The sequence below is a fragment of the Rana temporaria genome, chromosome 6, assembly GCF_905171775.1.
Source record: "Rana temporaria chromosome 6, aRanTem1.1, whole genome shotgun sequence".
Taxonomy (NCBI): Eukaryota; Metazoa; Chordata; class Amphibia; order Anura; family Ranidae; genus Rana; species Rana temporaria.
Genome location: NC_053494.1, coordinates 6,016,394 through 6,043,269, shown reverse-complemented (window position 1 = coordinate 6,043,269; position 26,876 = coordinate 6,016,394). Strand labels below are relative to the sequence as shown.

At 47.2% G+C, this 26,876-nt stretch overlaps 2 protein-coding genes across 2 annotated transcripts in view; one reads left to right on the top strand and one right to left on the bottom strand.

The window, feature by feature from the left end:
• LOC120942864 (polyserase-2-like) overlaps positions 1-14,604 on the top strand; it is a 38,455-nt gene extending 23,851 nt beyond the window's left edge. The window contains exons 6-9 of the mRNA XM_040355788.1: positions 7,983-8,184; positions 8,970-9,241; positions 11,328-11,497; positions 14,239-14,604. Coding sequence (XP_040211722.1) covers positions 7,983-8,184; positions 8,970-9,241; positions 11,328-11,497; positions 14,239-14,451 — 857 coding nt within the window. The 3' untranslated portion in view covers positions 14,452-14,604. The remainder of the gene's footprint in view (positions 1-7,982; positions 8,185-8,969; positions 9,242-11,327; positions 11,498-14,238) is intronic.
• A 2,463-nt stretch (positions 14,605-17,067) lies between these two features.
• Positions 17,068-25,544, bottom strand: LOC120942958 (serine protease 27-like). The gene is made up of 5 exons (XM_040355953.1): positions 25,403-25,544; positions 22,254-22,407; positions 20,023-20,297; positions 19,752-19,915; positions 17,068-17,753 (listed from the first exon to the last, which is right to left on the bottom strand). The coding sequence occupies exons 1-5, from the start codon at positions 25,473-25,475 to the stop codon at positions 17,412-17,414; spliced, it is 1,008 nt and encodes a 335-aa protein (XP_040211887.1). The 5' UTR covers positions 25,476-25,544; the 3' UTR covers positions 17,068-17,411.
• Between the last annotated feature and the right edge of the window lie 1,332 nt (positions 25,545-26,876).

The window sequence follows — 26,876 nt, the reverse complement described above, 5'->3', positions numbered from 1 at the left end:
CTGTATAAATGACAATGGTCCCAAAATAGTGTCAAAAGTGTCCGATGTGTCCGCCGCAATGTCGCAGTCACGATAAAAATCGCAGATCGCCGCCATAACTAGTAAAAAAAATAATAATAAAAAAGCCATAAAACTATCCCCTATTTTGTAGACACGATAACTTTTGCGCTAACCAATCAATATACGCTTATTGCGGTTTTTTTTTACCGAAAATATGTAGAAGAATACGTATCGGCCTAAACTGAGGAAAAAAACGTTTTTTTTAGATATTTTTTGGGGGATATTTATTATAGCAAAAAGTAAAAAATATTGCTTTTTTTTTCAAAATTGACGCTCTTTTTTTTGTTTATAGCGCAAAAAATAAAAACCGCAGAGGTGATCAAATACCACCAAAAGAAAGCTGTATTTTTGGGGAAAAAAGGGATGTCAATTTTGTTTGGGAGCCACGTCGCACGACCGCGCAATCGTCAGTTAAAGCGGGGCAGTGCCGAATCGCAAAAAATGGCCCGGTCTTTGAGCAGCCAAAGTGGTTAAGAAAAAGTATTACCATAGCATGAACAATGTTTGTACAATATATTCTCAGCACTTAGAGACACACACTTCCTTATCAACTAGAAATTACTATGATGGAAATGTTGGTTTCTGAAGGTAGAGTGTGACACCTAGTGGCTATTTTCATTATTGCACAAGCTGAACAAGACCCATTGGTATATAAAGTCTAAGGCCCAGATTCTGGTAGAATGGAGTAAACCTACGACGGCGTAGCGTATCTCATTTACGTTACGCCGTCGCAAGTTTTACGGGCAAGTGCTTGATTCACAAAGCACTTGCCTGTAAAGTTGCGGCGGCGTAGCGTAAATCCCCCGGCGCAAGTCCGCCTAATTCAAATGATCCGGGTAGGGGGCGTGGATCATTTAAATTAGGGGCGTTCCCGCGCCGAACGTACTGCGCATGCGCCGTCCCTAAAATTTCCCGATGTGCATTGCGCGAAATGACGTCGCAAGGACGTCATTGGTTTTGACGTGAATGTAAATGGCGTCCAGCCCCATTCACGGACGACTTACGCAAACAACGTAAATTTTTAAATTTCGACGCGGGAACGACGGCTATACTTAACATTGGTTGCCCCTCATATAGCAGGGGCAACTTTACGCGTCGCAAATCTAACGTAAACGTCGTATCTTCACTGCGTTGACCGCGCGTACGTTCGGGAATTTGCGTATCTAGCTGATTTGCATACTCGATCGGGAAAATGATGGAGGCGACACCTAGCGGCGAAAAAAATAATTGCATTTAAGATCCGACGGCGTAAGAGCCTTACGCCTGTCGGATCTAATGGTTATCTATGCGTAACTGATTCTAAGGATCAGTCGCATAGATACGACGGGCCAGATTAGGACTTACGACGGCGCACATGGCGTTGCGCCGTCGTAAGCCCTTTCAGAATCTGGGCCTAACTTCCTGTTGGGCGATTAGTAAAACTCTTTATATTGCACCATACGAAAGACAATTTGAAACTTTTTTTTCTTATTGACAATTTGTAGTCGTTAGGTGAGTCTCTAAGTGCTGGGAATATATTGTACACATTCGGAGACCTATTTGGGATATTAGCTGCTGGAGTGTTTTTGATCTTTTGATGGAATTTTCCCAAGTGCTGATTTAAAAAAATAATTTAATCTTGAAAATCTGTTGTTGAATCATCAGCGGATAAAGTCAGTGGTGTAGCATGGGCAGCATGACAGGAGGCCCGAACTAGGGTGACCACAAGGGTGACCATGTGTCCCGTATTGCCCGGGACAGTCCCACAATTTGCAGGTCTGTCCCGGGTACCTTCATTCCAGGACAATACAGTGTCCCGGAATGAAACTGACACAGCCACCCCCCCCCCTCCCCGGGCCAATCTGATGCCCCCCAAAAAAAACACCACATCACCTCTTTACTCACTGACAGTACTTGTCCTGGCCATGAATGCCTGGAGGAGCACAATCCCCGCCCCCTGCTTGTGACCAGGGCTGTCTTAATGAGAGGGCACACCTGGGCACTGCCCAGGGGCCCCAGCTGCATTGGGGGCCCCTGCACTTTCCCCAAAGCAGCTGGTCCTTGAGCCCACGCTGCCCCGAAATTGGGGGGCCCCATGATGGCACTGAGAGTGATAGATACACAGGGGGGGCAGTCTGCCTCCTACCTACTTGATGTCTGTTTACCTGCACTGTCATCACTGTAGGGGCCCCAGAGCATTACTTTGCCCAGGGGCCCATGATGCTATTAAGACGGCCCTGCATGGTCCACCATTGCCACAATCAGGGAGCCGGTACAAGGCCACCATGTGCAGCTGACGTTGAAGTGGGTGCCTGTAGATGTGAAGTAGATAAAGAAGCTGCAGGAGATAAAAATAAAGATAAAAACACATCAATACATTTTATAAAAAAAAAAAATGAAGGCCGTTGCTTTAACACACTAAAGGCCACCAAGTTCAGATTTATTTTAACCACTTGAGACCCGCGCTATAGACAAAAGACGTCAACACAGCGCGGCTCTCAAGTGCCAGGTGGACGTCTTTGGACGTCTTTTTAAAAGCATTACCCGCGCGCGCCACTGGGTGGCGCGCAGCGGGTAAACACTGTCCCAGCGATGCGTGTACCTGTCGGCCGCGATGTCCGCCGGGTACACGCGATCGTCGGGCACACAGCAGGGACGTGGAGCTCTGTGTGTAATGATGGGGTGTAAACACAGAGCTCCACGTGCTGTCAGAGGAGAGAGGAGACCGATGCTGTGTCCCTTGTACATAGGGACACAGCATCGGTCACCTCCCCCAGTCACCCCCCTCCCCCCACACAGTTAGAACACTATGCAGGGTACACATTTTACCCCTTCCTCACCCCCTAGTGTTAACCCCTTCCCTGCCAGTCACATTTATACAGTAATTAGTGCATTTTTATAGCACTGATCGCTGTATAAATGTGAATGGTCCCAAATTTGTGTCAAAAGTGTCCGATACGTCCGCCGCAATATCGCAGTCCCAATAAAAATCGCAGATCGCCGCCATTACTAGTAAAAAAAAAAAATAATAATAAAAAAAATCATAATTCTGTTCCCCATTTTGTAGGCGCTATAACTTTTGCGCAAACCAGCCGCTTATTGCGATTTTTTTTTTTTTTACAAAAATACGTCGAAAAATACGTATCGGCCTTAACTGAGAAAAAAAATATTTTTTTTTAATAAAAATTGGGATAATTATTATAGCAACAAGTAAAAAATATATATATATTTTTTTAAATTGTCGCTCTTTTTTTGTTTATAGCGCAAAAAATAAAAACCGCAGAGGTGATCAAATATCACCAAAAGAAAGCTCTATTTGTGGGGAAAAAAGGACGCCGATTTTGTTTGGGAGCCACGTCGCACGACCGCGCAATTGTCGGTTAAAGCGACGCAGTGCCGGAAGCTGAAATTTCGCCTGGGCACGAAGGGGGTTTATGTGCCCAGTAAGGAAGTGGTTAAACAGTAAAAGAGAGACGATGGGATGGTGGAAGGAGCTCCGCCTCCGTTGGTGAATTCCTTGGAGCCCAACCCAGATAAAGACAGCCAACTGACCGTAAAATAACTTTTCACAGGTGAGCGTCACTCTCGCTCTTCTGTTGTATCAGTTGCTCGGCAGGTAATTCTACTTGTTATAACCTGTTATGCGAGGAACTTTTGTCCCGCACTTCTCTGTGTAGATGTCCGTCTCTGTGTGGTATTGTTATGGTTATTTATTACGCACATTAAGGACTTTCCCCGGCCAAGTCTGGCAGGTCTCAGCCTCCTCATGTAGGTCTTAGTTTGCTTAGTCCACCAGATCTTCCTGGGGGGGGGGGGGGGGATTCAGCGCCATTCAGAAGGTTGCATCTCCACCGACCTCACCATGTCCCCCCTGGATAAAATGTGAAGTCTGGAGCCAAAGATCGGGTTTGTGGTGAGACTCGGACGACACAAGGCCACCTGAGACATCATGACGGCTGTGGAAGCTCTGCTGGTGTTGGTCGGTAAGTTGACTTTTTTTCTATGAAGACTCTCAAGTATAACATGAGCGGTATGGGCCAGATCCACAAAGAGCCAGCGTAACGTAAAATTTCCCATTTAAGTTACACTGCCTTAAAATTTCTACCTAAGTGCCCGATCCACAAAGCACTTACCTAGAAATTTTCGGCTGTGTAACTTAAATTCCGCCGGCGCAAGGCGTTCCTCTTCAAATGGGGGCGATTCCCATTTAAATGAGGCGCGCTCCCGCGCCGGCCGTACTGCGCATGCTCGTGACGTCATTTTCCCGATGTGCATAGCGCAAAATTACGTTACGCCGAGCTTTGTGGATCGCGTCGGGTCAATAAAGTTGCGTCGGGAAAAAAAAAAGATACGGCGAAAAAAAAAAAATTTAAAACAAAAAAAAAAAACGCGTCGCTGGACAGAAGGGTCTGTTTTTACAAGGTGTAAACAGTTTAGGCCTTGTAAAAGCAGCCCTAATTTTACACATGCAACTTAATACTTCCGGAGAAAAAACGAAGCGTAAAAGCTTCGTGGATCTCCGTAAGTGCTAATTTGCATACCCGAAGCGGCATTTCGACGCAAAATGCCCCCAGCGGCGGATGCGGTACTGCATCCTAAGATCCGGCTGTGTAAGTCCCTTACACATGTCGGATCTTCTGCCTAACTATGGAAAACTGATTCTGTGGATCAGTTCCAAAGATAGAAACAGGGATACGACGGCGTATCCCTTTTGAGGATCTGGCCCTATGTAACCATTTCAGGCTGAGACTCTGTGTAACGTCACGCCCTCTGCTAAGCGTCATGTAACTAGTAATAAATATAGTGGGCCAGATTCTCGTAGATCTGCGGCGGCGTAACGTATCTCATTTACGTTACGCCGCCGCAAGTTTTACGGGCAAGTGCTTGATTCGCAAAGCATTTGCCTGTAAAGTTGCGGCGGCGTATCGTAAATCCCCCGGCGCAAGCCCGCCTAATTCAAATGATCCGGGTAGGGGGCGTGGATCATTTAAATTAGGCGAACGTACTGCGCATGCGCTGTCCCTAAAATTTCCCGACGTGCATTGCGCTAAATGACGTCGCGAGGACGTCATTGGTTTTCGACGTGAACGTAAATGGCGTCCAGCCCCATTCACGGATGAGTTACGCAAACAACGTAAAGTTTTCAAATTGCGACGCGGGAACGACGGCCATACTTAACATTGGATACGCCACCTAGGGGGCATGTTTATCTTTACGCCGCGTATCTCTTACGGAAACGGCGTAAATTTACTGCGACGGGCAAGCGTACGTTCGTGAATCGGAGTAACTATTTATTAGCATATTCTACGCCGGCCTCAATGGACGCGCCACCTAGCGGCCAGCGTAAATATTGCACCCTAAGATACGACGGCGCAGGCTGGAAAAAATGATAACATTTTCATATGGGTACTAGTGTTGAGCAGAATATGCCATATTCGATTTCGCGATATATCTCGAATATATATTCGAATATTCGAGATATATTCGCTAAATTCGAATATTCGTGATATTTTATCGAAATTAAATGATTGCGATTTTTCGCTATTGCGAATGCGAAAATAATTGCGATTTTTTGATAACTGCGGTAGGAGCACTCTGATTGGCTCAGAATATTCGTGATATTTTATCGAAATATCGCAACATGCGAATGCGATATTTATTGCGCAATTTCGAGAAATGCTGGAGGAGCGCTCTGATTGGCTCAGAATATTCGTGATATTTTATCGAAATATCGCAACATGCGAATGCGATATTTATTGCGCAATTTCGACAAATGCTGTAGGAGCACTCTGATTGGCTCAGAATATTCGTGATATTTTACAATACAAAATAATTGCGAATATTCGGCAAATGCGGAAGGAGCACTCTGATTGGTTCAGAATATTCTTGATATTTTACAATACAAAATAATTGCGAATATTCGGCAAATGCAGAAGGAGCACTCTGATTGGCTCAGAATATTCTTGATATTTTACAATACAAAATAATTGCGAATATTCGGCAAATGCAGAAGGAGCACTCTGATTGGCTCAGAATATTCGTGATATTTTACAATAGAAAATAAAAAGTGTTTTGCATTGGTGGTGATTCTTTACTCTATCCATCTGTCACAGCCGTTTGTCAATCAAACACCTTGAAGATTGAACACGTTCATGCTGCATGCTTTGGACTTTTTTTCACTTCACATATCAAAGACATTTTTATGAAAGATTATTTTTCTATTATTGGGACTATATTTCTTTATATATTTGTTTCACTGTGTATTTCACAAGTTATTTGCGCTTGCTTATTTTAAAATTTGCCCACATGTCTTGTCACTAGACATATTTTTTATTCTTGTAGAGCGACTCCATTTTCTGTCTTGTATTAAATTATGTTGTATAACATTTTTGAGTTGCTGCTGTATTCTCCCCTTTTTTTAAGGTATGCGCAATTTTTTCCTTCTTACAAAAAAAAATAATATCAAACATACAAATATTCATAACAGAAACATACACAAAGCCCCCCCCCTTTTGCATCAGAGACAATCAGAGTTCTCCTACCACAGTTATCGAAAATTCGCAATCATTTTCGCATTCGCAATAGCGAAAAATCGCAATGTTTTTTTTTATATATTCGGCAACATAAAAGGATCGCCTCAGCTTAGCTACTCGGCCCAGGGTCTCTAATCATACCAGCAATGCTTTTAGACGTCGATAGGATGTGATCTGTTTTAAAAATCAAATTGAAAAAATGCGAATATTCGGAATTGCGAATATTCACCGCGAAATTCGAAATATAGCGCGATTTCTCGAATATGCCATATTCGAGCCGAATATTCGCAATGCGAATATTCGTGAGCAACACTAATGGGTACAGTGTTGCATTATTGAGTAATTGTCATTCAAAGTGTGACAGCGCTGAAAGCTGAGAATTAGCGGCCTGGGCAGGAAGGGGGGTGAAAGTGCCCGGTACTGAAGTGGTTAAGCTAAATTAGAGAAAGTTGATATAAAATGTATCATTTATAAATCCCAATTTATTATTAGAAATGATAATTGCATAATGTGTTTATATAACAAAGTATAATATTTTAATTTATGATTATAAATTGTAATTATATAATTATTACATTAAATTATAATTATAAAAATATAGGGCCAGATTCATGTAGAAATCCGGCGGCGTAACGTATCCCATTTACGTTACACCGCCGCAAGTTTTCAGCGCAAGTGCTTGATTCACAAAGCACTTGCCTGTAAACTTGCGGCGGCGTAGCGTAAAGCCGTCCGGCGCAAGCCCGCCTAATTCAAATGGGGCGTGTACCATTTAAAATTAGGCGCGTTCCCGCGCTGAACGTACTGCGCATGCTCCGTTTTGAAATTTCCCGCCGTGCTTTGCGCGAAATGACGTTGCCCCGACATAATGTTTTGAACGGCGACGTGCGTTACGTACTTTCATATTCCCGGACGTCTTACGCAAAAAAAAAAGCAGCCGTAACTTTGCGACGGGAAAAGCCGACTAGCGACGACGTAAGAGAATGCGACGAACTCGCGTACCTTCATGGATCGCCATAAACAGCTAATTTGCATACCCGACGCGGAAAACGATGCGAACTCCACCCAGCGGGCGCTGAAGTATTGCATCCTAAGATTCGAAGGCGTACGGAGCCGTATACCTGTCAGATCGAAGCCAAATGCCGTCGTATCTTTGTGAATTCAAAATAAAGATACAACGCGGGAAATTTGAAAGTACGCCGGAGTATCAGCAGATACTCCGGCGTACTTTTTCTGTGAATCTGGCCCATATTTCATCATTTCCATAGCTACCGTCTTCTTTTATTCTGAATTACAGAAAGTAAATTAGCGATAAAATATTATAAAAAAAAATCCAAATTATTTGTAAAAATTGTAATTTTGTGTCAACGTGGCGTGACTTGACCACTCCCATTATGATTTCCTCCACAGTTTTGCGGCAGCTCTGCGGCTCAGCCGGGCAGTCCTCGGCCTGCGGATCTCCATCGGTGTCGGGGCGAATCGTCGGTGGCACAGCGGCGGCGGAAGGGGCGTGGCCGTGGCAGGTCAGCCTGCGATATCTGGGCAGCCATGTCTGCGGCGGGTCCCTGATCAGCAGCAAGTCGGTTCTCACTGCCGCTCACTGCCTTCAGTAGTAAGTTCCCATCTTACACCATAGAGATGATGGGAGGGCTCAATACCCATTCACTGCGGAACCTGCAGCATTCTGCGATTTTATTATTCTTTTTTTTCATGAGATGTACAATATGTTATTGTGAACATAGTAAAAAGTAGATGAGTAAAGGGGGAAGAATTAGAACTTCTGCCAGTTTTGTATTGTTAGAGAATATGGGATGAGAATGCCAAGGACAGAAAGGCACAAGAAATACCCAACACGTTTCGGGGCTCACCAGCCCCCTTCATCAAGGTTGTAGGCTGAGCCGGAATAAATAATTTATTTATTTATTTATTTAGATTAATGTATCAGTTTATCCAATTTTTTGTTTTGGAACAGCATCCCAAACGGATTTTCTCTTAAGACAGCGGGACAGGAAGTGAGGAAAGTGAATCTCCTTAACCACTTAAAGCGGGGGTACACCCAAATTTCTTTTTTTAACATTAGATTGAGGCTAATTGTGGGAAGCCCAATCCGGTGTTTTTTTTTAAAATCAATGCAGTACTTACCGTTTTAGAGATAGATGTTCTCCGCGGCTTCCGGGTATGGTCTTCGGGACTGGGCGTTCCTATTTGATTGACAGCCTTCCGACCGTCGCATACAGCTCAGCTCTACTGATACGCCGGCCTAAGTCTCTCGGAATCTAGCTATTAGTTCCTACGTTTAGAAACGCTTTAACATTTGCCAGAAAATGTCAAACTTCTGTAGCTGTTAAAAGAAATTCATTTATTGACTTCTGTGTATTATCATCATTTCTTTTTCAGCTCAAAGTCTGCTGCTGACTACCAAGTGTCTCTCGGGACCTACATACTGTCGCAGTATAACTCCAACGCGGTTGTCTCCAAGGTGCAAAGGATCCTTATTAATTCCACATACCAGTCTTCTGTTTCCGGGGGCGACATCGCTCTGCTGAGACTCTCCAACTCCATCACCTTCACCAACTTCATCCAACCCATCTGTCTGCCCTCAGCCTCCATCACCTTCTACCCCAACATGTCATGCTGGGTAACCGGATGGGGCAATGTTGCCTCTGGAGGTGAGTCTGAGCCCGAGGTCATGGTCATAAATATAGATGTAAAGGGTTGTTGGCCAATCCTCTGTTCTTCCACTCTGGTAGAAGAGTTGCTCTTTCATTTTTTGCAGTCTAGTGCAGCATTTTAACCACTTCAGCCCTGGAAGAATTTCCCCCCCTTCCTGACCAGAGCACTTTTTGCGATTCGGCACTGCGTCGCTTAGAGCAGGCCTCAAAATTTCAAGTCCTGAGCTACTAGCCAGGCCTTAAGAGTTACTCGCCACCTGTTGCCCCAGTGCAGACACCCGCCAATACAGACCTGAGACCCCCCTACAGTGCAGACCCCCTTACGGTGCAGACACCCCAGAATACAGACACCCCTACAGTGCAGCCCCCCTACATACAGACACCCACCTACAGTGCAGACACCCCACAATGCAGACATGAGACCCCCCCCTACAGTGCAGACACCCCCCACCTACAATGCAGACCCAGACCCCCCCCTTCAGACCCATAATGTACCTCGCCCGTGACCTGTCGCCTCGGCTCAGATGATCAGCGCAGGTCCGTGGGACATGGTGCATGGCACGTGTAGCCTACAGGGAGGAGAGGGGGGAGGAGGGGGAGGAGGAGGCGGCGGATTCACTCTGCTCGGCTGCGTGAGACAGGTCACAGCCGAGACTGATCAGACAGAGCCGCAGCGCGGGCACAAGAGAGGGAATAGTTGGGTCCCGGGTGCGCCAGCTGACGGGTGTCACTCGAGCGCGGCGAACACTCCCCCATTTGCAAAGCCACTGCAGCTACACAGGCTCTGTGTATGTACAGTCAGTCTGTGTTACTTGCCTGTCACTGCGCTGATTAAACCCGCGGCCGCCCAATGTCTCCGCTTCTGCGCTTCAGTCACGGAGGGGTGCCGGTCTGACACCCCCCAGTGTGTGGCACCCGGGGCGCCCCGCCCCCCCACTTAGTACGCCTCTGACTGTCTGGAACACTTCCTTTCAAAGCTCTGCTTTGCTGCTAGCCTGTGTAGTGTGGGAGGGGCTTTGCCAATCGGCAATGTGTGGAAGGTGGAGCGGGGCGGCGCTGGCTGGTACATAACTTTGCAAAGCTCGCACTGCGAGTGTGTGCGCGGCGGGAGGGGAACTGGATACATAGAACAGCCCTGTCCATACTCGCACTGCTCAAAAATGTACTCGCCAAATGCGAGCAGGCGAGTGCAAATTTTGAGGGCTGTCTTGGGCCCGGTACACACGAGCAAACATGTACGATGAAAGCGGTCCATCGGACCGTTTTCACCGTACATGCCTGCCAGAGGGCTTCTGTACGATGGTTGTACTAACCATCGTACAGAAGTCCGCGCGTAAACACTACGCGGGGCGTGGCCGCGTCGTCGACGCGGCGATGACGCGGCGACGTGGGCGGGCCTGCCATTTAAAGGCTTCCACGCATGCGTCGAAGTCATTCGACGCATGCGAGGGACGGCGGGCGCTCGGACATGTACGGTAGGTCTGTACTGACGACCATACATGTCCGAGCGGGCAGGATTCCAGCGAACGGTTTTAAAACACGTCCAGGAATATTTGTCTGCTGGGAAAAGGCCCGGCGGGCAAATGTTTGCTGGAATTCGGCCCGCTCGCGCCTACACACGACCGAACATGTCTGCTGAAACTGGCCCGCGGACCAGTTTCAGCATACATGTTTGGTCGTGTGTACGGGGCCTTGGAGTGAGTCAAGCTCTACACATTGGATATTCGCCAGGAGCAAAATCACAGTTTATTTTCTGCACAGGCATTATTGCACTTTACATGGGATTTTTTTTAGAATCGAATAGAATAGCGCATTCCTACTTTTATCCTTACTCAAATCTGGGTTACCCCTGCCTGAAAGGAGGAGACATGACTCTTGTTTTGACAGCCTGATAATGTCTTTAAATTTTCTACCCATTGGTTCCCAGCTAGATGAAAATGTATCGGTGTTGGGTGATCATGGTCTCCAAATTTATGTAGATTGTGTATCAAGCTATAAATGGTTTCCAGAATTGCTCATCGCCACGCTGAGTTAGTTCTGAGAACTAGCAACCACATTAATGTCTTTCTTATTTGTTCCGCAGTTGTCCTTCCAGCCCCAAAGACCCTCCAGCAAGTAATGACCCCCTTTATTAGCAGAGACACCTGTGACCAGTGGTACCATGAATATTCAGGAATCAGTTACAGCAAGTCCATAATTGCATCTGATCAGATCTGTGCTGGGTATATCGATGGGCAAAAAGACTCATGCCAGGTGGGTAACCAAACTTAAAAAGTCATAAGCCCTAAGGCAGTGGTTCTCAACCCGGGGGTCGGGACCCCCTCGGGGGTCAAATGATGATTTGACAGGGGTCACCGAATCCAGGGCTGTTCCTGGAACCTGCGACCGCCCACTCAACCTCTTTGCAGCCACCCATTCAGTTCACGGCATGGCTTGGGGGCAGAGACTAGTCAGCTGACTGGTGTGGAATGTGAAGTGGGAGAGGCTGGAGGAGACCCTATCTCCTGATTTCGGCAAAAGTGTCTCTGCTACGAGACACCACAAAGGGGTTTTAATATTGTACAAGTGGAAAGGAACCTTGGGAGCTCTAAATGTTTATGGGTTAGGGGCGCAAATTACCCGTCTTGGGTGCTGACAACCCAGGCTATGAAAATAATTGTATTGTTAGGGGTCCCCACAACCTGGGAAATTTTATCAAGGGGTCACGGCACTAGGAAGGTTGAGAACCACTGCCCTAAGGGAATGATTTGTACACTGTTTCATACTCAAAAGTCCCGTTTTAAGCTATATTTCATGTTATACACATAACTAAGCATGGTTATATACATAGTCCCGCAAACCCCTTCTTACTGGAGTGCTTCTTCTGGCAGATGGAGGGGCCACTGTAGATTATTAGGTTCATTCCCAAGGCAGTGCAGAGGCAGACAGACACACAACTACAGTCCATTCACTTTGGCTCATTGTATACCTCCCAACCGTCCCGATTGTCCCGCGGTCCCGCGATTGTCTATAACCCCCCCCCCGCTCAACAACTGTGATCCGCGGCCCCCCCCTCTCAACAACTCCGATCCACAGAATTCCCCCCCCCCCCCGCTCAACAACTTCATTGGGAGGTATGCTCATTTGTCCCTCATTCTGAAGTTGAAAAGTTGGGAGGTATGTCATTGTTCAGTCTAGGGTTTGTCTTTTTTAACGTTTTTTTGCTGGCAGACATTTGTAAGGGGATTTAGAGGGATGTTGGATCCTCCAAAACATCAACTGGAAGAGTCTATTAGTTCATAGCTGAGGGCCAATTAGCCGAGGCATAACTTCAAGGTCCTAGTGCAAGAAACCATGAGGGCCCCCCCTGGCCAGGGCCCTTCCCACTGATCCTGGAGCCCTTTACTCCCATTATGGGACCATTTATTATAGTCCCACAAAAGGCCCCCTTCCTCTCATCTTGGGGTCTCCCCAAAGTGGTGGAAAATCAGGGAGCGGTGGCAAGTGCGACCTTTGCAACCCCGGTACTTTCGCCACTGGTGTCAGTAGGTTTTTTTTTAGACAGAGAAAGGAGATTGAGGACATCTCAATCTCCATCTCTGCAGCCTCAACAGCACAGAATGAATGAACAGGAATAGCTCTGTACAGAGATTCCCATTCATTCATAAACTGAAGCATCGTAAACAAAGCTATGCCGTAGGCACAGCTAAGCCATCTTCAGGGCTCCAGACTATTTATCAGCATTCCAGCCACCATCTGGGCCCACCTCCCAAGGGATTGGTTAGACCATGTTCAATATTCAGACTGGTCGTTTGAATTCTCCCTCCCTAAGCTTCAGACAGAGACCGTCAGCAGCTTTCCTCTCGGGGAGGAGTGAGAACCGAGCCATCGACAATGTTCGGTGGCTCGGTTCTCAGTGCAGAGACAGTGGGGGACAGGAGGAGCATCGGTCTGATGCTCCATCCACCGAGGTAAGTATGAATAAAAATATAACCGATACTTCTCTTTTAAATATTTTAAAAAGTTCTTTACGTGAAATTAACTTTTCTACTAGTCTCTTCTCTGACACATTCAAGAATTTTCCATCTGGCAAACGCTTCAATAGTCGCCATCAGAGAGGTAGCTGCCTAGGATGAGAACAAGGTCCACCTACACTATATTTTCATCTGTTTACGGTATATAAACCAGAACCAACATTTACCGTATATACTCGAGTATAAGCCGACCCGAATATAAGCCGAGGCACCTAATTTTACCACAAAAAAATGAGAAAACTTATTGACTCGAGTATAAGCCTAGGGTGTCTATTTGCATCCCTCACTGTGCCCATGTGCATGCCTCACTGTGTCCATGTGCATGCCTCACTGTGTCCATGTGCATGCCTCACTGTGCCCATGCCTCACTGTGCCCATGCCTCACTGTGCCCATTCCTCACTGTGCCTATTCCTCACTGTGCCCATGACTAGACTTATGTTTAACATGGGAGTCTATGGAAGGGGTGCCTGGCTTTGAAAAATCTGTGCTCCCCGGCCGTAGGTCCCCCGGACAGCAAACTTGTAGAGGAGAACTGGGGCTGCATGTGTGCCAGGTTTCGGGTCCAGGGGACCTACGGCCGGCCGGGCACCAGGTCCCCAAAGTTACCGTAGAAAATTACCGTTTAACATAGGTGTCTATGGAAGGGGTGCCCGACTTTGAAACATCGGTGCTCCCCGGCTTTGGGTCTCCCGTACAACAAACTTTTCACACTTATAGAGGGGGGCTATGTGTGTGCCAAGTTTGGGGTCCAGGGGAGCTACGGCCGGCCGGTACCGAGTCCCCAAAGTCTGGGAGATCAGGCGCAAAAAGGTGACACAAGTATAAGCCGAGGGGGGCATTTTCAGCACAAAAAAATGTGCTGAAAAACTCGGCTTATACTCGAGTATATACGGTACTCCTATCGGCCCACACATCGGTAATTTTCATACCTGGCGGTCAATACTACATTGTTTAATTGCATATTAATCTGTATCTTGCAGGGTGACTCTGGAGGACCTCTGGTGTGTAAAGTCTCTGGGACCTGGTACCAGGCGGGAATTGTCAGCTGGGGCAGCGGATGTGCCGCGTCATACCGGCCAGGCGTCTACACCTATGTGCCTCTCTATGAGGCTTGGATTGCGGAGAATGGAGTGTCAGCTCTTCTGCCCAGCACCTACTCATTTATCCTCACTGTGATAATACTGCTAAATTAATTCCACAATATGACAACTGGGACCTGGAAGAAATTCATTAAAGTAGTAATAAGGCAAAGCTTTTTGGAAATAAAGTATGGTTGGGTTATAACCAGGGGCGGACTGACAACTCATGGGGCCCCCGGGCAATAGGAGATTATGGGGCCCAGGGGAAATGGAAATTATGGGGACCCCCGGGCAATAGGACATTATGGGGAGCCCCGGGCAATAGGAGATTATGGGGACCCCGGGCAATAGGAGATAATGGGGCCCCCCAGGCAATAGGAGATTATGGGGCTCCCAGGCAATAGGAGATTATGGGGCTCCCGGGCAATAGGAGATTATGGGGACCCCAGGCAATAGGAGATTATGGGGCCCCCAGGCAATAGGAGATTATGGGGCCCCCAGGCAATAGGGGATTATGGGGCCCCCGGGCAATAGGAGATTATGGGGACCCCAGGCAATAGGAGATTATGGGGCTCCCAGGCAATAGGAGATTATGGGGACCCCAGGCAATAGGAGATTATGGGGAACCCAGGCAATAGGAGATTATGAGGCCCCCAGGCAATAGGAGATTAAGGGCCCCCTAGGCAATAGGACATTATGGGGACCCCCGGTCAATAGGAGATTATGGGGCCCCCAGGCAATAGGAGATTATGGGGTCCACGGGCAATAGGAGATTATGGGGACCCCCGGGCAATAGGAGATTATGGGGCCCCCAGGCAATAGGAGATTATGAGGCCCCCTGGCAATAGGAGATTGTGGGGACCCCGGGCAATAGGAGATTATGGGGACCCCGGGCAATAGGAGATTGTGGGGACCCCGGGCAATAGGAGATTATGGGGTCCCCAGGCAATAGATTCTGGGGCCACACAATATACACACACACACATACATTATACATACACAGTATACACACAGACACACAATATACACATACACAGTATGCACAGTATACACACACAGAATACATACACACTGAAAAGGTACTGGAGAGGCGAGGCAGCTATAATCTTGGGATTTTTTTTAAAAACACAGATTTTTACATGCTGTCCCTGGTTTTACTGAGGCTGGCAACCCTGAGGGGGCCCCCTAGTGGCATGGGGCCCATCGTTGAAGTCAGTGGGAGGAATAGTGCCCCATCGTTAAAGTCAGTGGGAGAAATAGTGCTCCATCATTGGTGTCAGTGGGAGGAATAGTGTCCCATCGTTGAAGTCAGTGGGAGGAATAGTGCCCCATCGGCTCTGCTCGGCTCCGGCGCCCCCCCCCCCACCTCAGGATAAACGTGGTACTGCACACCACTTTGGCCTGAATCCTCGTATTGTGAGACAACACTCACAAACCGAGTCAGGATTCTTAGAAATACACAATGCTTGTATTGTGAAACGCGTTACTCGCAATCCGAGGTTCCACTGTACCTGGAATTCTTCTTTAAACTCACTAACTGTTCGAAAAATAATAACTATTCAGAGAGCCTGCCAGCATTTTATTTTTTTTCTTAATCAAATATTATTTTTTTATGAACTTGTTAAATAAACTATTTTATTTTAAAATAAAACGTGTTGTTTCAAGTAAATCCTTTACTGTCCCTTTCCCAAGGAGCTGGAAGAAGACACATAAGCTGTAAACGTTTTGTGTTTTTAATGTTTTTTTTTTTATATATTTATTTGCATTTTCATCACTATAAAGTAAACAAGTACTTTTATATAATTATGAAAAACACAAATTACACAAAAATCATAACATCTAAAATATCTCTAGAATATATCAAAGACAAATCTATGATCACCTGTAGTAAAAGGAGGAGAGACCCCAGAAAGGAACAACGAGGAAAACCCCTTTAAAATAAATAAGTTATAAATATTGCCAATTGGACACTCTTAAACTGGGAAAATGTCTTAAAATGTCCTCAAAGGCCTGGCTCGGAGTCTCCACTCTAATTCGTCCCAAAGGTGTTCTATCGGATTGAGGTCAGGACTCGTATTAGTATTAGTGGCTGTGGATGTGAGCTCTGCGGAAGGACACATAGTAGACATGGCAGGAAGGAAGTGACCCCCACTGACGGAAGCAGGCGACTCATTGAAGGACCCCTTTGAAGAAGGCAGGAAGGAAGTGAGCCCTAGCAGGCGACTCATTGAAGGACCCCTTTGAAGAAGGCAGGAAGGAAGTGAGCCCTAGCAGGCGACTCATTGAAGGACCCCTTTGAAGAAGGCAGGAAGGAAGTGAGCCCTAGCAGGCGACTCATTGAAGAACCCCTTTGAAGAAGGCAGGAAGGAAGTGAGCCCTAGCAGGCGACTCATTGAAGGACCCCTTTGAAGAAGGCAGGAAGGAAATGAGCCCTAGCAGGTGACTCATTGAAGGACTTCTTTGAAGAAGGCAGGAAGGAAGTGAGCCCTAGCAGGTGACTCATTGAAGGACTTCTTTGAAGAAGGCAGGAAGGAAGTGAGCCCTAGCAGGCGACTCATTGAAGAACCCCTTTGAAGAAGGCAGGAAGGAAGTGAGCCCTAGCAGGCGACTCATTGAAGGACCCCTGTGAAGAAGGCAGGAAGGAAGTGAGCCCTAGCAGGCGACTCATTGAAGGACCCCTGTGAAGAAGGCAGGAAGGAAATGAGCTCTAGCAGGCGACTCATTGAAGGACCCCTTTGAAGAAGGCAGGAAGGAAATGAGCCCTAGCAGGCGACTCATTGAAGAACCCCTTTGAAGAAGGCAGGAAGGAAGTGAGCCCTAGCAGGCGACTCATTGAAGGACCCCTTTGAAGAAGGCAGGAAGGAAGTGAGCCCTAGCAGGCGACTCATTGAAGAACCCCTTTGAAGAAGGCAGGAAGTGAAGGTTTGTTGAGACAAAACACGCTTTGAAGAAAAGAGGGGAACAGTCAGGTTGTGGACCCAATAAGTGGATTGAGGTAAAAATCTTGCACTATATCTAATGGAAACCTTCATTGAGGGTTGGCCGCCCCTCTGATGGAGAAGCTGAGTTAAGTATTAAAACATCACCAGGCACAAGAGGACAAACATAACCTTTCCTATGGACCAGACATAAGTTCTGGAAGCCCCGCTCATCGTTTGTTCCTCTGAAGTCATCTTCAAGTCTCCACTACTCCGAAGGAACCTTCTTTTGGTAAAGATTCTATCGGCATGTGACGGAGCTCCTCCTTCACTGAATGTAACGGTCGGGATGTATTGCTGGATCCAGGACTTGTAATACTGAACCCTTGTGTAGACACCCGGATGATTCGGCTCTGCACAGCCAAAACCCCAACTGACAATACCAAATTGCAGCCTCTCCCCATTTGCACTGCACACCAGCGGGCCACCCGAGTCTCCCTAGAAAAAAAATTGAATAAAAAGAAGCAATTTTAAAAAAGTGTGTAAACATGTTATTGGCCTAACCCTCCCCTGAATGATTTTCCACCTTAGACATGTTGTGTAATTGGTCTTGGATAACTTCTGACCTCACACGGCCACCAGATCACGATCAGTTACAGTATGTGCAAAACTATATTTTTTATTTATAGCTCCCTTTCATGATGAAAGTCGTTAAAAACACAATGGCCCGGATTCAGAAAGGACATACGACGGCGTATCTCCAGATTCGCCGTCGTATGTCCAAATGAGCGCCGTCGTATCTATGCGACTGATTCTTAGAATCAGTTGCACTTGAATTCGGCCAAGATACGACTGACGTAAGTCTCCTACGCCGTCGTATCTTGGGTGCATATTTACGCTGGCCGCTAGGTGGCGCTTCCGTATATTTCCGTGTTGAATATGCAAATGAGGTAGATACGCCGATTCAGAAACGTACTTGCGCCCGTCGGATTTATTTATGTAAGGCGTCGGTCCGGCGTAACTTTACCCCTCATAAAGCAGGGGTAAGTCATGTTGGGTATGGACGTCGAAAATGTCGGAACAGCGTCGTATTTTACGTCGTTTGCGTAAGTCGTACGTGAATGGGAATGGGCGTAGGTTACGTTCACGTCGACTAAGCATTGAGCCGGCGTAACTTAGGGAGAAAATTCGACGTGATACTGAGCATGCGCGCGCATGCGCCGTTGGTTAGGCGCGTCATTTACGTGGGGTCACGATTCATTTCCATACAACACGCCCCCTACCAGCCTACTTTAAATTACGCGGGCTTACGGCAGCCCATTTACGCTACGCCGCCGTAACTTAGGGCGCAAGTTCTTTGTGAATACAGTACTCACCTCTCTAAGTTACGTCGGCGTAGCGTATATGAGATGCGCTACGCCCGCCTAAACTAAAGCCATTCTTTCTGAATCTGGCCCAATAAAAACAATACACCCCATGAGTGGTTGATGTCTTATCAGAGCAGTCACCAAGGAAGAAACAGAGAATATTGAATCGAAGAGACCTCTAGTGGTTGACTACAAACTCTTTAATGCCAATCCACTGGTTTAACCACTTGCTTACCGGGCACTTAAACCCCCCTCCTGTCCAGACCCATTTTCAGCACTGACAGCTGGAAGTGATGGGCACTGATAGGTGGCAGTGATGGGCAATGAGAAGTGACACTGATAGGTGGCACTGACAGCTGCCAGTGATGGGCACTGATAGGTGGCAGTGATGGGCACTAATGGGTGGCAATAATGGGCACTGATCGGCACTGGTAGGTTACAGTGATAGGTGGCACTGATGAGGTACTGATTTACACCACTGGTGGGCATTGATAGGTGGCACTTGTGGGCATTTATAGGTGGCACTGGTGGGCACTGGAAGGTGGCAATGGCAGGTGGCACTGACAGGGGGTACTGATTGGCACAGATGAGGCAAAATTGTAATAAAAGTAAAGAAATTGGGAATTCCAATAACTTCTAAATCTCTCATACAGTATACTTTTTCCATGCGACTCAAAAGTGCTGAGGCCAGATATGGTCACCAAACAGCATTTTCAAAAGAAGGCCAGCAATGGCAGCCCCCGTATACGACTACTTTTTGAGGTGCAGCCCCCATATATACATCTACTTTTTGAGGTGCAGCCCCCATATACGTCTACTTTTTGAGGTGCAGCCCCCATATATACGTCTACTTTTTGAGGTGCAGCCCCCATATACATCTACTTTTTGAGGTGCAGCCCCCATATATATGTCTACTTTTTGAGGTGCAGCCCCCATATACGTCTACTTTTTGAGGTGCAGCCCCCATATACGTCTACTTTTTGAGGTGCAGCCCCCATATATCCGTCTACTTTTTGAGGTGCAGCCCCCATATACGTCTACTTTTTGAGGTGCAGCCCCCATATACGTCTACTTTTTGAGGCACTGACCTAAATATTTCATAGATACTTGAATATTGGTTGCCACATACCTGGCACGAGTCTTTATTGCCCTGTTCGAATCCAGCGCACATCATGTCTTCCTTGATCACTTTGGTCCCGGGGGGCAGCCCAATGCTGTACATGGCTTGGCAGTGTTGGTTGTCAATCAGAGCTAGCTGAACTTCTTGTAGGGTCTTCGGGTTGGGGAGGGGTTCTATGGATGAAAGTGAGAATACATTTTTTATTTATTCAATGATGATATAATGATATTGATGTTCTATTCATACAAAAGGTTTCATTTTCCACCTAGCTGGCCCTCACCTTTTTCAGAAATGTGACCCCAGCCGGTTGCCCAGCAGAGGGTTCCCTCTGGCAGATCGATGTTTGTTGATGGGAGGGACGCAGGAAGGATGAACGTGGTGAAGTTGACAGGTTGCTCCAGTTCCATCAGTGTGATGTCTGCGCCGGATCCCAGCGGAGAGTATTTGGGGTGTATGATGATTTGTTTTACTCTTCTGGACACTATATTGGGGTCCTGGAGGTCCGTGAGCTTGTGCGCTCCAAGGTAGATGGTAAAATCTGAGGGGTTCACAGGCCTGAGGGAAGGAGCAACAGTCAGAAATTGTCATAAAAAGAAATTTGGGTGAAGAGACAAAACTTTTTGGGGATTAAGATTGATTACACATAAATCTAATAAAAGTAATGTTCCTACAAATGTGTTTTTTTTCCTGCTGCCTAAAAATTGAACTAATGGTTCCCGTTCATTATCTTTTAAATATGGCCTTTCTCAACCAAAGTTTCTTTGAACCCTGAGGTTCCTTTAGACGTTGCTAGGGGTTCCTTGAGCAATAGGCAATTCCTGCCTCTTAGTTGCCACTGAAACCACTGTTTTATGTATCTCAAAGAGGAGGATTATTCCCACTGACCACAAATGTAAGGAGCATTCTTCTACTTGACCATCACATTACCATTTATTGAGATAAAGTAGGTAACGTAATAATTAGCAGGGGTTCTCCTGAGACCAGAATACTATTTCAGGGGTTCCTCCACCTTAAAAAGGTTGGGAAAGGCTGTTTTAATAGACCAACTCATCACCTTTTATACTTAAAAAAATCCCCCAAAAATCGGGGGTCATCTTATACGCCAGTATATGGATATCAGCCCGCTGGATGTGCATTAATGTCCTCTGAGCCAATCACGGCGAGCAATGTATTCTATTAATGAATACAAGGACTGCTCGGATTGGCTTTGAGAGTCAGAGAGGCGCGAGTTGATGATGTTCCAACCTCTGCCAATCACAGCGAGCAATGTATTCAATTAATGAATACAAAGCCTGCTTGGATTGGCAAAGGTCGTAATATCATCAGCCTGCGCCTCTCTGAATCTCAAAGCCAATCTGAGCAGGCTTTGTATTCATTATTAGAATACATCGCTTGCCATGATTGGCTCAGCGCGGTATAGTGTAATACCCTCGACTCCTCTTCCTTCCATGGTCACATCGCCATCCACCACCAGAGCTTTGGTTTGAAGCACCTGACTCTCCATCTGGCACATGACCCTTCATCTGACACCTGACCCTTCATCTGACACCTGACCCTCTATCTGGCACCTGACCCTTCATCTGGCACCTGACTCTCCATCTGGCACATGACCCTTCATTTGGCACCTGACCCTTCATCTGGCACCTGATCCTCCATCTGGCACCTGACCCTCCATCTGGCACCTGACTCTCCATCTGGCACCTGACCCTTCATCTGGCACCTGACCCTTCATCTGGCACCTGATCATCCATCTGGCACCTGATCCTCCATCTGGCACCTGACTCTCCATCTGGCACCTGACCCTTCATCTGGCACCTGACCCTTCATCTGGCACCTGACACTCCATCTGGCACCTGACCCTCCATCTGGCACCTGATCCTCCATCTGCCACCTGACCCTTCATCTGGAACCTGACCCTTCATCTGGCACCTAATCCTCCATCTGGCACCTCACCCTCCATCTGGCACCTGATCCTCCATCTGGCACCTCACCCTCCATCTGGCACCTCACCTTCCATCTGGCACCTGATCCTCCATCTGGCACCTAACCCTCCATCTGGCACCTGACCCTCCATCTGGCACCTGACCCTTCATCTGGCATCTGACCCTCCATCTGGCACCTGATCCTCCATCTGGCACCTGGCCCTCCATCTGGCACCTGACCCTCCATCTGGCACCTGACCCTTCATCTGGCATCTTGTGATTTTTACATGAAGGAGAGAAGTGCCAAAATAGGCCCGGTTGTAAAGTGGTTATAAGAAGTCTATGCAAGTCGCGATGAAATTGGTAAAAAGCAGTGCTGGAACCTGGAGTCATACAAAGGCTGGGACGGTTGGAAAGTTGAAGACACAGACCACCAGAGGGGGCAGTATAATACCTCTTCTTTTACAAGAAGCTGCCATTAGGAATTTCTTAAAGCTCTGACAGGTTCCCTTTAAATAGGGTGAGATTACATATAGCTGCCCATTTTGGTCCCTCCTTAACAAATTTCCACCGCAGTCCTTGAACTTACTTGTCAAAGCAGTGAGCCGCAGTCAGCACCCAAGAGTCGGCAACCAGGGACCCCCCGCATAATGGAAATCCGTCCTTCTGTAGGATGACCTGCCAGGGCCACTCCCCCTTCGCAGCATCATCACCCCCGACAATGCGCATTAGTTGCCCGCAGCCTGTAAGATTATGGAAAACAGGTAGAACGTGTTAGTTGTATGCATACTGAATTCTTCCTATGTATTTAATTATGTGAAAACTCAACGTATTATATTATAAAGTTTTATATATACAACATGGGAACCCACAAGACTAAATTTCTTTAATAATTACTGCATACACAACTCAAAGACCATACATGTATACATAAACAACCACTAATCAGCATCCATAAAGGGCCAGCAAACAGCGTAAAAAAGTAAAAAAGTGTTACTAAACCCACAACAGAAAAATCAGCCTGTATATACAGCAGTGGCGGTTCGTCCATAGAGGGCGCTGGAGCGCCGCCCCCTCTGGCTCTCGCCCGCCACTAAGTCTAATAACATACATTCATGCATTGCATGAATGTATGTTATTGTTGCCAGCTGCCGCTGGTCTATTCAGAGATGGCTGGAACTTGAGCTCCGGCCACCTGAATAACGGCAGCTGCTTGGCTGTGCGGAAGTGCCTATCAGAGCCAGCGGCTCTGATAGGCTTTTCGAATACAGCTCTCGGCTCCCGGATGTCTTATCCTTGGAACGTACGGGGGGTGCGTTCCTTGGATAAGACTGACGGCCGTCTCAGCCAATCAGGTTCAGGTTATCGATAACCTGATTGGCTGAAGCGTCACCAAGGAGGGAGAAGACATCGAGGGACGTGGAAGGAGTAAGGTAAGTGCATTTTGCAGGGCACGGCGGCGACAATGGACACAGAGGAGATAAAGGGCACAGTGGCATCAATGGGCACAGTGGCGACAAAGGGCACAGTGGCATCGAAGGGCACAGTGGCATCAATGGGCACAGTGGTGACAAAGGGCACAGTGGTGACAATGGGCACAGTGGTGACAATGGGCACAGTGGCAACAATTAAAGGGCACAGTGACATGCACAGTGGCAACAATGGGCACAGTGGTGACAATTAAAGGGCACAGTGGTGACAATTGGCACAGTGGCGACAATTGAGGGGCACAGTGGCTGCGTTTGATGGCATGGCACAGTGGTGACAATTGATGGCACAGTGGCTGTGTTTGATGGCATGGCACAGTGGCTGCGTTTGATGGCATGGCACAGTGGCTGCGTTTGATGGCATGGCACAGTGGTGACAATTGATGGCACAGTGGCTGTGTTTGATGGCATGGCACAGTGGCTGCGTTTGATGGCATGGCACAGTGGCTGCGTTTGATGGCATGGAACAGTGATTGTGTTTGATGGCATGGCACAGTGGTGATAATTGATGGCACAGTGACTACATTTTATGGCATTGCACAGTGGTGATAATTGATGGCACAGTGGTTGCATTTGATGGGCACAGTGAGGCTGCAATTTTTTTCTTTTTTATTGTGGATATTGACCTTAAAGTACTGTATATACAGTATATATATATATAATTGTATTTTTATGTGCATCAATATAAATAAAGCCAATTTCATGTATATATGGGGCAGCACAGTGGTTAGCACTTTCACCTAGCAGCAAAAAGGGTCGCTGGTTCAAATCCCGACCGCGAAACCATCTGCCTGGAGTTTGCATGCTCTCCCTGTGTCTGCGTGGGTTTCCTCCGGGTACTCCGGCTTCCTCCTACACCCCAAAGACATGCTGGTAGGTTAATTATATCCTGTCCAAATTGGCCCAGTATATATATGTATGTACGACTGTGTGTCCCAGGCGTGTCAAGATCCTACGGGGTAAGTGACCGCACCAGCCAGGAAGAGACTGGCTGCAAAAAGCGCCTAGAGGCGATTCAGTTTGCATGAGTAGTGCTCTACAAGTCACTCATTCATTATATATACATCCTTATAAATAGGGAGGCTGGTTTGTGGCTGTTTATGTAGACATATTATACAGGACGGGAAATAAAAGAAAATTTGCAACGCTTTTACATTTTTTATAAATGATCAAATATGGATCAAAAGGGAAAATTACATCAAGTTCTCATTTTAAAATGCAAAGAAATACAAATAAGCGTATGTGTGTATATATATATTTTTTTTAAGAGTATGTATAACCCAAACTTTTTATTTAGTAGTAAATGGGTTTAAATCCATTATTTATCCGGCTATTATGCTGTTACAGAGATTCCACTGTGAGACAGAGATGGGGGGGGGGGTGACAGAGATGGGGGGGGTGTGACAGAGATGGGGGGGTGTGACAGAAAGGGAGGGGGTGGGGGTGTGAGACAGAGATGGAGGGGGTGGGGGGTGAGACAGATAGAAAGGGGGTGGGAGTGTGACAGAGAGGGGGGTGGGGGTGAGACAGAGATGGAGGGGGTGGGGGTGTGACAGTGAGGGGGGTGGGGGGTGAGACAGAGAGGGGGGTGACAGAGGAAGGGGGTGAGACAGAGAGGGAAGTGGTGTGACAGAAGGGGGGGTGACAGAGAAGGAGGGGGGTGACAGAGAAGGAGGGGGGTGACAGAGAAGGAGGGGGGTGACAGAGAGGGAGGGGGTGAGACAGAGAGGGAGGGGGTGGGGGTGAGACAGAAGGGGGGTGACAGAGATGAGAGACTCCCCCCCCCCCTCACCTTTCCCCGTCTCTTTATCCCTCATCAGCTGTTTCCTGCACATTCTGTACATGCATCGCACACAGTCAGTCGGCACTGCCATTCTTCTCACTGGTGGCACAGTGGACACCCCCCACCTGTTTCTATTATGCCTGTCGCGGCCGGCGGTGGACTCGGTGGACAATCCTCAATGTCGTCGGGATGGTGTCACCCCCCGCACCCCCTAGCAATGCCTCTGCCTCTTTACATCCTTTCCTGGGAACTCAACAAGAATGAGAAAAAACCTCACAAAGTGAGGGGAAATTTCCTTTTATTTGCCACCAGATCCAGTGTCCCCATTGGATGATTTCACCTCTGTTCTTTTTTCCGATGACAACTGTGACACTTTAGTTCAGGGGTGACTTCTGTATTTTGCAATACATTTTTCTTAAAAGGAAAAGTGTTTTAAAGTAAACCTGTTGTTGGTTGTCTGGTACTTACCTAAGTGAAACATCATCATAAGCAGTAAAATCTTCTGCATGATGCTTCTTTGGTTGTTATGGTCCTCTGTCATCTGACCTCCTTGTCTCCTTATGTCCTCCTCCTTGTCTCCTTATGTCCTCCTCCTTGTCCTCTGTCCTTCTCCTTCTGTCCTCCTTCTTGTCTCCTTATGTCCTACTCCTTCTGTCCTCCTTCTGTCCTCCTCCGTGTCCTCTTTCTGTACTTCTCCTTGTCCTCCTCCTTGTCCTCCTCCTTGTCCTCCTCCTTTTGTACTTCTCCTTGTCCTCCTCCTTATCCTCTGTCCTCCTCTGTCTCCCTCTCCTGGTGTGACACAGGACATTAGGTCTCCTTATATACTATTCCGAAAGCCGTCCAACTGGTTTTTGCCATTTAATGAAGGCATTGCTAAATCTGCAGAGACATGGGCTGTTCCATGGTTTCCCTTCTTTTTTTTTTTGGAAATTGACGTTTAATCATAATGACAAATTGTAAAAATTGACTGAAACATCTTTAATTCTTAACTAATTAATTAAAGCCTAATTGGCAGTAACATAATATTTGCTAATAGTCTCTCCTTCCACATCCCTACTGCATCTAGCAATCAATAGGTAGTGGACACCAATATTTAGCTTACCTTGTGGTCTCACAACAGCTAACGGCCCTCATCCCTCGAGCGCTGGGATGTTGGCGGCACTCCTACCACCATGATGGTGTGATTGATCACCCTGCACTGCACATGATGATGGTGGGGAGAAGGATAGTGGCAAGAAACAAACCATAAAGAAGAATGGCTGCTTGGGTCATCAGACCCATCAGACCCATTAGAGCCATCAGATCCATCAGATCCATCAGAGCCATCAGACCCATCAGAGCCATCAGACCCATCAGACCCATTAGAGCCATCAGATCCATCAGATCCATCAGAGCCATCAGACCCATCAGACCCATCAGACCCATCAGATCCATCAGAGCCATAAGACCCATCAGATCCATCAGACCCATCAGAGCCATCAGATCCATCAGATCCATCAGACCCATCAGATCCATCAGAGCCATCAGACCCATAAGACCCATCAGACCCATCAGATTAATCAGACCCATCAGAACCATCAGATCCATAAGACCCATCAGACCCATCAGATCCATAAGACCCATCAGACCCATCAGATCCATCAGACCCATCAGACCCATCAGACCCATCAGACCCATCAGACCCATCAGATCTATCAGAGACATCAGACCCATCAGATCCATCAGAGCCATCAGACCCATCAGACCCATCAGATCCATCAAACCCATCAGATCCATCAGAGCCATCAGACCCATCAGATCCATCAGACCCATCAGATCCATCAGACCCATCAGATCCATCAGACCCATCAGATCCATCAGATCCATCAGACCCATCAGACCCATCAGATCCATCAGACCCATCAGACCCATCAGACCCATCAGACCCATCAGATCCATCTGA